This window comes from Cariama cristata, unplaced genomic scaffold, assembly GCF_000690535.1.
Source record: "Cariama cristata isolate BGI_N322 unplaced genomic scaffold, ASM69053v1 scaffold9471, whole genome shotgun sequence".
NCBI classification, from domain to species: Eukaryota; Metazoa; Chordata; class Aves; order Cariamiformes; family Cariamidae; genus Cariama; species Cariama cristata.
This window is the reverse complement of record NW_009600997.1, coordinates 894-15,431: the sequence shown is the minus strand read 5'-3', so window position 1 is coordinate 15,431 and position 14,538 is coordinate 894. Positions and strand designations below refer to the sequence as shown.

Sequence of the window (14,538 nt, the reverse complement as noted above, 5' to 3'; positions counted from 1 at the left end):
CGCTCTTCTTCCTCCAACTACAAAACAAAAAGTGAGCAATTGTATTCCAACTTAGAAGTCTTGGCTAAGCTTAGAGTAATCACGTTCCTAACTTAAGTGTTGTCATTTATGTGAACCTAAGCCTTACCTTGCTCACTAGCAGCTCCCACCTAGGGGAGTCAGGGACAGCTACCTTTTAAGAATGCTATGAGACATGCATGAGTCCTCCTTACAGCTGGGAAAACTGAGATAAGTAAGAAGTTTGCTCAAGTCCATGCGGTAAGTCAGTAACAAGCCAGCATTACAGCTTCCTGGATCTTAGTCCTGTGCTCTGCCCATCAGAACGCAGTACGAGGAAAACTACTGTACAGAATCATTCCCTTTTCCATGTCAAAAAGTTTTACCAAAAAAGTACAGATACTAATAAACAGTGTATGTAATTTCTTATTTGACAATGAAAGAGTCCTGTAGTAAAGCAAACTGTTCTATTGTATCTTGATCCTGGAAACGTTTATTTCCAGCTTTGATTCTTTAATGTCTTAAAGCTTTTAAGAAAAAGTTGAAGATTCAGCTAACAAACATAATGCTGCAGTCAGTACCCTTTACATTAACCACAATGATATGTTACATTTTCTAATTTAAGTAGTATTTGTGCTACCCAATCTTACAATCAAAATAGAAGCCTTGAAGCCAAGAATTCACAGATCTCAGGGGAAAAAAAGCCAAGCCAAACAACTTCAGTTTAAACAGAGCAAGCCTTGTAACACACCATGAAGAGCTCAGAGATTTCAATTCTGTTAATATCTGTTATTGCCATTTCAAACAAAAGCCCTCTTACCCTTTGTCTTGCCCAGCCCATGCTGTAGCAGGTAGGACAAATGCTGCATGGCAAAAAAACCACCCCCCTCAAAACACAGCTTAATAATGGAAATGAAATATTTGCACTTTGTTTTATGAATGCAGCAGAGAGATATCACTTAAATAATGTTTCCAAAGACCCTGGAACTTAAGCACAGCTATGGAAAAAGCCAGCTTCCTAAACTTTGGGGTTAGTCTGATCCATCTGCCTCACACTGGATTCTTACCTAACCACAGTCAACAAAGGTTTTAATGTACCAGGCAAGACAGAACACCATTAGCTTGTTCCATCATATCACAGAACAAGACAGCATAATGGATGCCCATTGCAACAGACAGACAATACTGTATGAAGAAGGCTTTTTTTTAATGGCAGAATCAAACTGGACACTACTGGCTAACCTGGAGCAAGATCTACATTTTTCCCTTCTGGAGATTTTAATTTTCTCTTGAACCAGAAACATTCTTTCTAATCAGTTAAGTCCAACAGTACTACAGAGAGCTTAGTTCTTAAGCGTGCTCTGCACCAGGAAGGGTCGGTTCTACATCCAATTAAAACCGAAGAGTTTCTGTTTTCCAAGGGCAGAAGTTTTTCACTGGTCACCTAGCCGGAAACCTTGGCCCCAGTTGTGTCTTCCACCACCCTGTTGATCTTCTGCAGCTCTTCTCATGCTAGCAGGTGGGACACCAAACCCCGACACTCCTCCTCTCCTATTTGGCAGCCAGCGGTACCTAGGACAAGCCAGAAGAGAAGGAGAGAGTTTGAGAAACAGCTGTACCTTGGGGTAAATGCCAGACTACTTTTCCATGCACTGCCTTTTAGCGGCTAGACTTTGCAATAAAACTGGCTTTTCACAACAGTACTTCACAGAATTCTTTCCAAATCTAAGCCCTCAGCACACTGAGAAATGGGAATTTTGGGGAACTTCCATCTCTGGGATATGGTTAGAGACAATAATCCAAACACGGGGCGGGGGGGGGCGGGCGGTGAGGGAAGAAAACCACACACACATGTAAGGGAGTCTTATTGTTGGGAATAAATGCTGTGATACAAACTTAATTCCCCTAACTTCTCTCCCTTTTTTTCAGGGGAAATAATAAAAAGAAAATCCAAACCACTTCTGAGCATCTCTCTCTCTTCAATAGTTGCAAAGCTCCTGTTAACACAGCATCTAACCATCTCTCTGCTCTCCAAGTAAACATTCCTGAGAAACTGAGGACCAAAGAAACTAAGGGAAATAGGCTCAAGCAGCTAGCTTGTCTGAAATAAAAGCTCAAGCAACCTGGCCAGAGCAAATCAGAGCTGTAAGACTTCATTATCCAACTTAGGCTACCATCTAAATAGAGTGATCTAAAATACAGCTTCTGCATTTTGCAAGGGATGCCATCGATGCAGTCATTTCAGCTCTACAATAGTTACACCGAGCTTCTACAAATCCCTTGCTGAATTTGACCACTAAAATCTGAGGCCCAGACATAAAACTCAGATTCCTTTCTACAAGAGAAATGAACCTGTATAGAAAAAGTTCTTCATTATTATATTAAAGCTATCTGCAATTCATCACAGCATTTTTTTTTAACAAAACATAATACTGCAAAGGCAGAATTTACCCCTTTGCACAAATGTTTGCAGTACTTCTGTTCTTGCTTCTCAAATATAGAGAAGAATTAAATACACATATGAGGAATCAAGAGAATTGCACATAGCCAACAAGACTGATGGCAGTTTCAGAGCTCTTATTACCTTGAAAGACATTTTAAAAAAACATACTGTCTTCTAATCTTTATGGAAAATTAGGTTTACCAGAAGGGCTTGCAAACATAAAAGTAGAATATAAAGCTTCCCTACTCACTAAACTTGTACAGGAAGTATAACTGTAATTCAACTTTGCATCTTCTAATTAATAGTTTACGCTATAAAAAGGGTTTAACTGAGTTGCTAACTAAAGTTTGGTAGAGAAGGAGTATTTACAACCCAAAAGGGTGAGGACAAGGGCAACTGAAACTACAAACTTTGACTTCTGATCATAGTATTTCAATGCCAAAACAATGAACAGATCACAAGAAAAAGCACTTCAGAAACCAAGACCTGCAGTCTCAGTCAAGGTAACTGGTACAGACTGCAAAGCAGAATACACATTATAGTCCTGAACAAGTCTACAACTGACTCCTATTATTGTTACAGATTGCTGAACTGGTAGGTACTGTAATGGTACATGGAAATACAGATAAAAGATCATTTACAGGAGAAAACAATTTTTTTTTATACCATCTGATATTTGTTAGGGAGTTCTTTTTATTGCAGCTCAATTCACTAGCAGAACTATGACTTACTATCACTCTTAAGAGTGAGTAAAGGACACAAGCCATCCATAGGAGTAACAAAGAATTCTCATATGGGCTGTTGACAAGAAACTGAACATTTTTAATGACTCAGGACCACAGTCACTATAATAGTGTGAAGAAAGTTGATTTAGCAAAGTATTTTACACCTTACAATCCCAGCAAATATATGTCTGGTGAACAATACAGAAAATCGGACCAAACAAACAGTGAGCTAAAGAATAAAGCCAGCTTACAGGAACTGAGGTGTGGACAGGAAATTCCTTCCTCCCAAATCCATTGGATATTTAAACATTAAGAAGAAATACAGGTGTCCAACCAGATTTCCTATCAGCTCATTGATGACTCTGCAAAGCAAAAGAAAAAGAATCTTTTCACATGCTGCCTTCTCTGAAAATAAACAAGTGACCATCTTCTGCCAGTTCCTTCTGTCCACCTGCCACGGGCATTGCCAGGGCCATGAGCCACAGAAAATTTCCCTTCCCTCAGCATTTTGCAGCCACTTCATTAGAAAGGCCAACCTTCAGTGCCAACACATCACCAGGCTGTTCCACCCTCCCTTCCAAGCCTTCTCTACAGTCTGCACTGAAAATGCAATTAAATACTTGTTTACATCAAGGAATTAGACCGTACAGCTATTACTCTCTAAAGTAATAGTGTGCGGAGCTTGAGGAGTTACTGCTGTTTTCACTGGACAACCTGTCTCCTGCTGTACTGAATTGTTTTGTTCCCAATTTTGCAAAAACACTGCTGAATGGAGGCCCTTGAGTATCTTCTGTCATGCATAGAAACAGCAGGTATCTAACAGCAAGCAGTTTTCTCAAGTGACGGATGAGTCAGTAGGAGACACAGCCAGAAACAGGAATTTGGTTTTGCTGTACTATCTCCTCCTTTTATAAATCAACCACATAACTTGTTATTGTCACTAATTGTATTACAGCGGCACCAAGAGGCCCCAACCAACGCAGGGCACCAATGAGAAAGACTGTGCACAGAGGGGATTCCTGCATCATGAGGTTTAGTCAAAGAAATACAAGACAGACCAACAAATTCAGCAAGCACTAATATGGCACTCTGTGGGCTTGTTATTGCCTTTTTCCTATGTTTCACAAGTTGAAAAAAACATCACATTGTGCAAGACTGTGAGGGAAAGAAGTAACAGCACTATCAGGGTGAAGCCAAATTTGTTTCTAAAACCACTAATGATGGCTGGTCATATGGGATGACATCTTTCTTTACCGTGCAGTACTCTCTTAGTAAGGAAAAGGCCTAGTGCATAGATTTACTAGAAAATAAACCAAATTCTTACTACTTTCTCCTCACCTACATTGTGTAGTTCTCACAGGCATATCTCCTCTTTGCTTTTATCTTAAATGACCACCATGTGACACTGACTATTATCAGTCAGATTATACAGCTTTAAGTCTCTTATTTTAATATTGCTTCTAAATTCAGCAGTAAGTTCAATAGCCATAAAAGTTTTTATAACTTCAAATTGGCCACATAAGTAAATACGCACGATCCACCAATGATGTAGTTGAATCCCAGAATAACCCATGGAAGGTAACAGGCCTGAAAAAGAACACAATGGAGACAGAGAAGTTTTAAGTACAAGTTAAGGCCACAAACCTGCTCAACTTCCCACTGCACTAATAACCATGATTATAATATCTCAGTGTTTCAGGTATTACACAAATCCTGATGCATTAACTTAAGCAGATTCTACCTAACATGGTAGATATTCCAAACTGAGCAACCACTAACATTTTTAGACAAATCACACTCATTTAAACATTATAAGTAGATGTGTCTTTTGCACTCTATATTCCACAGCAAGCTTACATCTAAAACAAAGTCCTAACATATCTGATTTTGAATATGTCTGGAAACAACAATCAAAAGAGTTTTCACTAGAAGATCTAGCGGAAACAGAGGAGGTCGCACAGGAAAGAACAATTTAAAATATCAACATTTTGTCACTACAGTGTCACTACATTCAGCTTTTATCCAGGTTAATGTTTATCAGGAATTTTTTCCTCTTTTCAGACCAATGAATTTCAGTTGTCAGGACATCTTTTCAGTCAAGCCACACTGAGTGACACCATATAGATCATGAAGAAATTTGTCTTTGATGCACCTCAAGGAGTATATAGCTATGTGAAAGCATGGGACAGGTTTAAAAAGAGAAAATATTTCTATTTTGCCCCTCACCTCCTTCATGTGCATCTTCTGGGCAAAAACCTGTTCAATATCTTATCTGACATACCTTAAATCTTGTTCCAAACCAAAACGATACAATCATGTCCCTGTTCAGCTGGGCCCACACATAAAGTACTGACATGATGAGTGGAATCATCAGCAACTGCAACATTAAAAAAAGAAGGGGGCAAAAAGTTACCATCACTTTCACAGAAGCGTGAGAAACTTCAACAGGCAGCAGGAGCTATAAGCTTCAAAAATGGCTTGTAAGCATCATACATCAGCAAAATCTTTAAAGATTGCCCCAGAATCTTTGCCATCATGTGTCATGGATCTGTTCAAAAGCTGTTGAGAAAGCTAAGGAGGAGAACCTCCTTGGTTATTCTCTTTTGCAAGACCATACCAAAGCAAAGGGATCCAACTAGCATCAAGTGAAAGAGCAGCTGTGGTGAACTCCTCTGCTCCCAGCTGCTTGGTGGCACATCTACAGCAGAGTCAGCAACATATTTGTGCCACAATCATTTCCATTCACAACCCAGGGCACTAACCCAAACATGCTCATTTAGGGCTATGCTAATGTGCCAGACGAAGTGTTACTCCATCGAATTGCTAGCTATGTCCCCTTCAGAGCACCACAGAGGGAAGGTGCACCAGTAAATTACCATTTCAGAGTACGGCAGCCAGGCCTGGCAAAGTCCCCTTGGTAGAGCTCGGAGTTAACCCATGCTCCATGCCAGGAGATAAGACTGCTTCAAACACCTCCTCCCTGCGCCCATATATTAGCTGACTGGACTATTTCTAGTGAAACAAATATAAAGCACTATTTTAGCTATCTGCTGATTTGTGAACCGAAGACAGACTGTATCAGCAACATCTCCAAGAATTGGTTTAATGCTACGAACGAACTCGTGTGTTTGGAAGAGAGGTTAAAACTCATTCCTTTGAGGGTGCTGCTATTCAACAGGTTTCATGTTAAAGCTGGCACAGCAGCATCAGCCCAGCCTTCCCCAAGCCCTACAGTGCACCAGCAGTCTGACTCACCACACAAGCACCTTAGGGTCTTTATTAAAACCATTTTTATTTCACTGGAAAAACAAAGTAATATCTAATTTCTGAAAGTATTTGACACAGGAATAGAGGCCGAGCTATCCTGCTCTATCTTCTCACTTTCAAGCAAGGTACTCAACATAAGCAAAAAAACCTTATTTCTAAGAAAAAGATTTGTACATCAAACAACTGATTCTCTTTTAAGAAATATTTTGTATGCAGATATAAAAACATTTTAACTGTCTCTTTAAAAAGAAACAAACCCACAAAATCAGTCTAAAATTCATATAACGTATGGACAACTACAGCATGCTTTTGAAGAATTTTGTGGTGTCTTCCCCACACCAAAAAAAGTTTAAGTGCAAAGTTATGGATAGCTTTTAACAGAACTCAGTCCTGATTCCAGATGCATGATGCTATTTTTGTCTACCAGTGGAGCCTGATAAGTGATCTAATAAATGCTAATATAATATTGTACAGAATATTAGAGACATTGGTGCAGGCTTTGGGTGACAGGGACAGAATAAGATGAGGAGAGAACAGCAGAGGCAGGCTGAAGACATGCAGTTATCTGATACTCCGTTGTGTCCAAGAACACTCCCCCATTTGCTCCCTTAATACTTGGGGACATAAGAACTACCTCATTGAAACTGGTTCTTTAGATGACTATTTTAATCATTCTTGTGAGGATTTTGCACTTCACAGTTCTGATCTGAATCAGAAACTGCATTTTTCACAAAAAAGATCTTCTGATGGCAAGTGAAAGGCACACTAAATTTGAGAAGACTAATGAACCCAAGAATCATTTTTGGATAAAAAAGTAAGAATGCAAATCAACATTCATTAGAAGCAGTGAATAGGGGACATCTTGTGTCCATTTTAGTAATAGGCTGAACACTTCCTGACTGCACAAAGAGCCAATTTTCACTCCTTGACTCCCTAACTAGGTTAGGAATGGCAGAGTCGGATATAGGTTTGTGACATTAGCTGAGGCTAACCCAAACTAAAAAACTAACAATGCACACACAGCAGTCCATTTTGATATAAACTAAACCAGCCTAGCTTAACTATGTTCTGCAGTTACGTTGACAATGCTCTCTATAAAGTCACTAAGTAGTCAGAAAGTTCCGTAAGATTATTATTTAAGAAACTGCACCACACTTACCTGCATGTCCATTGCCAAGCCAGTTATCTGTCATTGCACCATTAAGGAAAACGCAGTAAAACCTGATAGACTGGAACAACAAAAAGAAGCTGCGCACAGTGAACACATATGCAAAGGCCTTTAATGTTCCTGTTTAGTATTAAGTTATCCACTGGAAAAATGAAAAAATGTCAATGATCTACAGACTTAGACACTTAGTGTCAATAATTGCTTTTCAGTAACCTTTCAAGCTACCACCTCAAGTCATTAACCTGAGGGCTGGTGGATGCACTGGCCTTCCCTCTGTGATGAGAGTGGCTAACTATAAACTCCACCAGTCCTTGCATAAAAGCACACTAGAAGTTTAAGAGCTGGATTCTCTCATTAGTTTTTTTAAAGACTAAAATGTTAGTTTTCTAACTACAGAAATCCAGATCCTAAAAAAAAATACAAATATATTGCCACTGAGACATTAAAATAAATAGTGTCTTGAAGTGCATCAATGCAGGCTTTTAATACTACTCTCCTACCTCGGAATCCAAAGGATCTACTTGATGTAGTTACTGCTGAGTAGAAACAACTGCTGAAGAATTTTGCTATGATCAGAATGCTTTTAACAGTTCATCAATGTGTTTAAAATGGCACCAAGCATTTTCCTAGATCACGCATCCAGGTTGCTCCTTACCACAAGCAACTGGAAGATTTTAAATGACTAGTTTGAAAGTCAAGTCACAATCAGATTCATCTAATACCTCACAGCCAACAGCCTAGAACCACAATGAAGCTGATGGTTTTCTGAACAACATAACTAAACACACATTGTTTGTCTAGTTACTGCTGTGGCTCAACAGAACTAGCAGGAATATCAATTCCCTCCATACAGTGGAAGGCGACTAGAGATAGTTAATCTATTGATAAAGGCAACAGCATTTCTACGCACTAGCTCTCCTGGCTGTATCTGGTTCACACTGATGTCAGTGTCTCCTTTTTTCCACATGCTGTGCCACTGCAAATTGCTACAAGGAGGTGTTTAACTGCCCTTACAGTAAAAAGGGTCTTTCTTACATCTAAATGGAATTTTCTGTGCTTCATTTTGTGTCTGTTCTCTCTTGTCCCACCACCAACAGAAGCCTGGTTCCATTTCCTTTACTCCCTCCCACCACCAGGTATTTATCCACCTGGAGTACTGCATCCAGCTCTGCAGTCCTCAGCACAGGAATGACATGATCCTGCTGGAGCGAGTCCAGAGGAGACAACGAAGATGATCAGAGGGCTGGAGCACCTCTCATGTGAGGAATGGCTGAGATAGTTGGGGTTGGGCTTATAACAAAGAGGGGGCCTGACTTTTAGCAGGGCCTGTTGCCATACAGCAAGGGGCAATGGTTTTAAAATAAAAGAGGGTAGATTCAGACTGGATACAAGGAAGACATTTTTAACAATGAGGGTGGTGAAACACCGGAACAGGTTGCCAGAGTGGTGGTAGATGCCCCACCCCTGGAAACATTCAAGGTCGGGTTGGAAAGGGCTCTGTGCCACCTGAACGAGTTGAAGATGTTGCTGCTTATTGCAGGGGGGTTGGACTAGATGACCTTTTAAGGTCCCTTCCAACCCAGACTACTCTATGATTCTATGGTAAGACATCCCTGAGCATCCTGTTCTCCAGGCTGCACAAACCCAGCTCTCTCAGCTTCTCCTCATGTGACAGATGCTCCAACTCTTTAATCATCTTTGTGACCCTTCACTGGACTCACTCCAGTATGTCTATGTTTCTCTTGTACTTGGGAACCTGGAGGTGGATGAAGCCCCCCATATGTCTCACAAGGGCTGAGCAGAGAAGAGTAATCACCTCCCTCAACCTCCTGGCAATGCTCTGTCTAATGCAGCCCAGGAGGCTGGTGGCCACCTTTGCCACAAAGACACACCGCTGGCTCATGGTCAGCTTGGTGTCCAGCAGGTTCCCCAGGGCCTTTTCTGCAAAGCTGCTATGGACAGTGTCAGTCCCCAGTCTGTCCTGGTGCCTAAGGCTCTTTCTCCCCAGGGGCAGGACTCTGCATTTCCCTTTGCTGAGCCTCCTGACCAACACATTTCTCCAGCCTCTAAAGATCCCTCTGAATGGTAGCACAACCACCTGGTCTATCAACAACTCCTCCTAGTTTTGTATCTGAGACCTAAAAGAAAATTCAGGTAGAACAGCACAGGTTCTTCAGGAAGTTGGTTCAGTGCAAGTATCACAACACTGCTTTCACAGACTCAGCTGACTTGTACCAGCAGGTAAAGGATCTCTCCACAAGGTACCCAAATTTCCAACTCAGGGAATGGCAGAGATCAGACCTGTTTGCACATAGTTTAAACACACTAAATTAACTCCTAGCCCATGCGGCAATCCACAGAAGTGGCTAAGCGAAACAATGAACATCACAGAAGCTCATGCAGCTCAAGATGAGCTTTATATAAGCAGAACTCCAGTCCCCAGATTACACTCTTGTATTAACACATTTATTAGTATTCTCTCTGCAAGCCACTCACTACCTTTCCAGGAAGAATAAAAACTCACCTGTGAACATTCGCTACATTTTAAAACTGTTAGTTGTTAAAACCTGATCTTTGAACATATTTCAGGCAGAAATAGCAGAACTAAAATATTCTAAAAGTTTGATGATGAGCAGAAGGATACAACAATGCAAATCCAGTTAAACAGGAGCATGAACATGTAATCTGCTGGCCTTCCATCAAAAGCCCCTGTAAATAAAAAGAATTATCAGAAAAGGTACTGAAATCTTGTTAATAAATTCTTTTATTTACTTTTGGTAGTTTAAGATAAACTTAGCTAATAACAGTTGCCTTGCATGCAGTCCGTGGTTTATGATTTTTATTTTTTTATTTTAAAAAGACTTACAATAGAACAACCTACAGACCAAAAAATAAGACATTCAGCCTACTGCATTAAGGGCACAGTGTCTCTACTTTAAAAAGAATACACTAACTCTGGAAAGAAGTGGTTTTAACTTCATAAGACTTCAAAATGGAGCTGGACTCCATCTTTATAAGAAACTGCCAGTCAGAAGCACACAATAAGGAAATACACTTGCACAGCAAAAGCAGAGACACCAAGTTTAATGATAGAGTCATGTGAAAACCAGTCCTTACTTAGGCAAATAGCATCCTCTTTGCATCATCTAGTCAAACTCAAGAGATATGATAGTTTTTACACTCCAGAAAAATTAACATACATGACAAGAAGGGTACACATGTGCAGCACATTCTGTTCCTTCACCTAAGCTGAAGTGCTTGCCTAACTTCCCATTTCGAACACGTCAAATTTTTTCAGGTCAGCGGAAACAAAACCAAAAAAAATAAAGTAACAGTCCTTGCAGGTCATACTACATGAAATTATCTTTAGATGCGCAGTTGAGTTTGGGACCTGGCAGAGAGAAGGGTTAAAAACAAAACCCCCAGCAACTCCTTGCAAACACGAAAATTGCAACCCCTCTGGGCAGCCTGTTCCAGTGCCCTGCCACTCTCAAAGTAAAAGAAGTTTTCCATCTCAACGTGAGGAACTTCCTGTGTTTCAGTTTGTGCCCGTTGCCCCTTAACCCGTCGCTGGGCACCACTGAAAAGAGTCTGGTCCCATCCTCTTGACACCCCCCCTCAATGTATTTATAAGTAATGATCAGATCCCCTCTCAGTCTTCTCTTCTCCATGCTGAACAGACCCAGCTCCCTCAGCCTTTCCGCATAAGAGAGATGCTCCAGTCCTCTCATCATCTTTGTTGCCCTCCACTGGACTCTCTCCAGTAGTTCCTTGTCTTTGTTGAACTGGGGAGCCCAGAACTGGACACAGTACTCCAGATGTGGCCTCACCAGGGCAGAGTAGAGGCGGAGGATAACCTCCCTCGACCTGCTGGTCACACTCTTCCTAATGCACCCCAAGATACCATCGGCCTTCTTGGCCATGAGGGCACATTGCTGGCTTATGGCCAACTTGTTGTCCACCAGGACTCCCAGGTGCTTCTCCACCAGGCTTCTCTTCAGCAGGTCAACCCCCAGCCTGTACTGGTGCATGGGGTTATTCCTCCCTAGGTGCAGGACTCTACACTTGCCTTTGTTGAATTTCATCAGGTTCCTCCCCGTCCAACTTTCTAGCCTGTCCAGGTCTCGCTGAGTGGCAGCACAGCTTTCTGGTGTTTTCTCCTTACTGTTGTCATACAACAAATAGAAACAAATAAAAAGAGGAAGCTAACTAACCCTGTAGAAACTCCAGCACAGGAATTCCTCCAGAATAGGAAGAAATTAAAGCAAATATTATTCCCTTAAAGTTTTTCACTTCTCATCATCTAGGAGATTACTAACAAGAACATTAGACAAACTATCTAAATTGACTTTCCAACAAATATCTAAGAAAACTGAGCTACAGACTGCCAAAAAGCTTAGCACAGGGGTAAGGTGAGCTCTAGCACACCGAGTCCTTCACTAGGCCCCGGGTATAATCCAGTCATCAGGGAAGAGCTCCAGGCTCATAATCTTATCATTTGAACTCTGCATATTCTGCTTTCTCTGCTGATATTTGTTATGTTCTTCTCCAAGGAAAACAATGCAAAACCACATCAATCTCCTTTTCCTCAGGAAGCTAGAGGTCAGGCTTGTTAGGAAAGCCCAAGCACAGTACAAAACTATATGTACATTTTTGACAGCTAAATTTGAAGCATGCAACACCAGTGCATGCTCAAAAACCATGTACAACCCTGAAAACAGAAGTTTCGCTTCCTCGGTTTCACAGACAAAAGGAGGCATAGACCTATGCTGATTTCCACTTGTAAACATATTATCAGCAACTCCTACACCTCCCACTTTTAGAAGGATTCAAGCCTTTTTTGTAGAGAGGAAGGACTAACCTAACCAAGAACTTCATTTACATCCAGAAAAATGACTGTAGTATAGAAGAAATGCATTGATTCAAACAACAACATAGCTCACTGCCCAGTTTCAAAATCCAGCTGTGTTGAACAGTAGAAATGTAAATTTACTGCTGAAAGAATTGACTTCCTTCCATGAGACTTCTGCCACACCACAGACAACTATAGCATTCTGTAAGTATATGTACAAGCAGTGATGTCTTACAATCTGCATGTATTAATCAGGAACTCTTACTACACAGCTTTGCACAGTAGAATGTCATAACTGCCAGTACTCTCGTGTGTTCATAATCTACTGCAGAAAGGCTCAAAGAGAAGAAGGAACCGTTTCTAGCTACTAAGCTACTACTTTATTTCACTAAGAAAACAATCAAATACAATCTGGCACCACTCCTCCCTTTCCCTGCTACAATTCTTATGACTTTAAAGGAATTCCACAATACTCTCTGGATGACAGTTTTACCAGGGTTCTCTTCTCTGTCGTGGGACTTCCCAAACATCACCTTGTAATTCATTTCCACTTACACCATCAGTTCTAAGACTCCATTAGAACTATACCAACATTCTTGTTCACAAAGGCTTTCAAGAAGAGCTTGGCTTTGCAAATACTTTAATTATTTACTTCAATTGAAACGATTTCTGTCCAGCTTTAATGAACTGTGCAATGCAAAATGAAAGCAGTTTTGAAGTTATGTCATTACAACCACCTCTTCTTTGACAGAAATGATCCATGATCTGATCTCCTTTCTTGCACTCTTAATTTTTCCTCCCTAACTGAAAATCCAACTAGTTCCTTAATTTTTTCAAATTTCTATTTGACAGAGGGGTACACTTCATTTGTACAAAGTATCTCTCAATTCAACATAACTGATAAAATAACACAGGTAAGCATCACGGCCTTTTAAAAAAAGGAAAAACTGACATTGTTATTTTCTCAAGATGGATGTACCCACTATTATGTATGCTTTATCATCCTTCTGTGTTAAAGGACATCAGACACAATAAAACAGAGGTAACATAATTTTTTAGTCTCTATCCCTCTTTTCTGAAATCCAACAACTAAAAGCATCAGGGCCTCCTATTGAAAGAAGTACTGAGTTCAGATCCCAAATGAACAGGGTCCCTGCCAAAGGGAAGGAGCCAGTCACAGAAAATCAGTTTTCAGAAGTTTCCCATTGACCAACATAAATGAGCACAGAGATGAGCCATCCCACGATTCTGTCCGAATCGGCCACATCCCCATCACCACAAACATTCCCAATGGAAGCTCTACCTGACAATGTTTAGTTTCCATCAACTCCGAGCAGAGTTCACCATGTGCATACAACTGAATGGATAACATACCTGTTTCTAATCGTGATGAATACTGATACAAGAAATACAAATTCACCAAGTAGAGAAATCCTGTTCCAGGCCCCACCGGGAAGAAGAAAGTTGCAGTTATCGGCCGCCAGATCTGTCCAGATCAAAAAAGAAAGAAATATTTATACACTGTAGAATGAACTCATATGCATAGGTTTTTGTCTTCATTAATTATCAATTATTTGGAAGATTAAGGAGGACATTAAAAATAGCCCGAGTATGAATTACTGCTGCTTCAGCAGCTTTTACAGTTGGTTTTTTTTTTCTTTTAATCTGATAAGCAAAACTATTAAGCTTACAACAGAAATCACATACAACTTCCCAGATGGCTTCCATCACATCTTTGCATTATTGAATCTTTACTGCAGTGCAAAAGGGATATGCCTGCAAGGATGCTACCGTGTTTTAAAAGCATCCATATAGAACCCATTCTTATCTGGTGTACAGAGACCAAGGAATTCACACAATGGCCTTTAGCATACCGTTCCAGACAGCATGCACTGCTCTGAGCATTTTGGACCTGCTTTTGAGAGTCTCCCAACTATCAATATCGGACACAATCAACTGCATGGCAGCATGTAGCAAGTACAGAAAATGTCTGGCCATTTATGAATTAGCTCTTTAACCAGCAGTTTTTCCAAATAGAGTATTTGGACCCTGAACATCATAGTTCCAGAAGAAATAACAGAACCAG

The 14,538-nt window shown here is 40.6% G+C and overlaps 1 protein-coding gene across 1 annotated transcript; it reads right to left on the bottom strand.

Annotated features, from left to right (window-relative positions):
* Nucleotides 1-885: 885 nt before the first annotated feature.
* On the bottom strand, nt 886-13,938 carry DERL1 (derlin 1; the record flags this gene model as incomplete). Its single annotated transcript, XM_009710262.1, has 7 exons — nt 886-1,569; nt 3,417-3,527; nt 4,700-4,752; nt 5,447-5,542; nt 7,592-7,618; nt 10,245-10,309; nt 13,827-13,938. Coding segments are annotated over 7 exons (603 nt in total), but the record flags the coding sequence as incomplete, so codon positions are not given.
* Between the last annotated feature and the right edge of the window lie 600 nt (nt 13,939-14,538).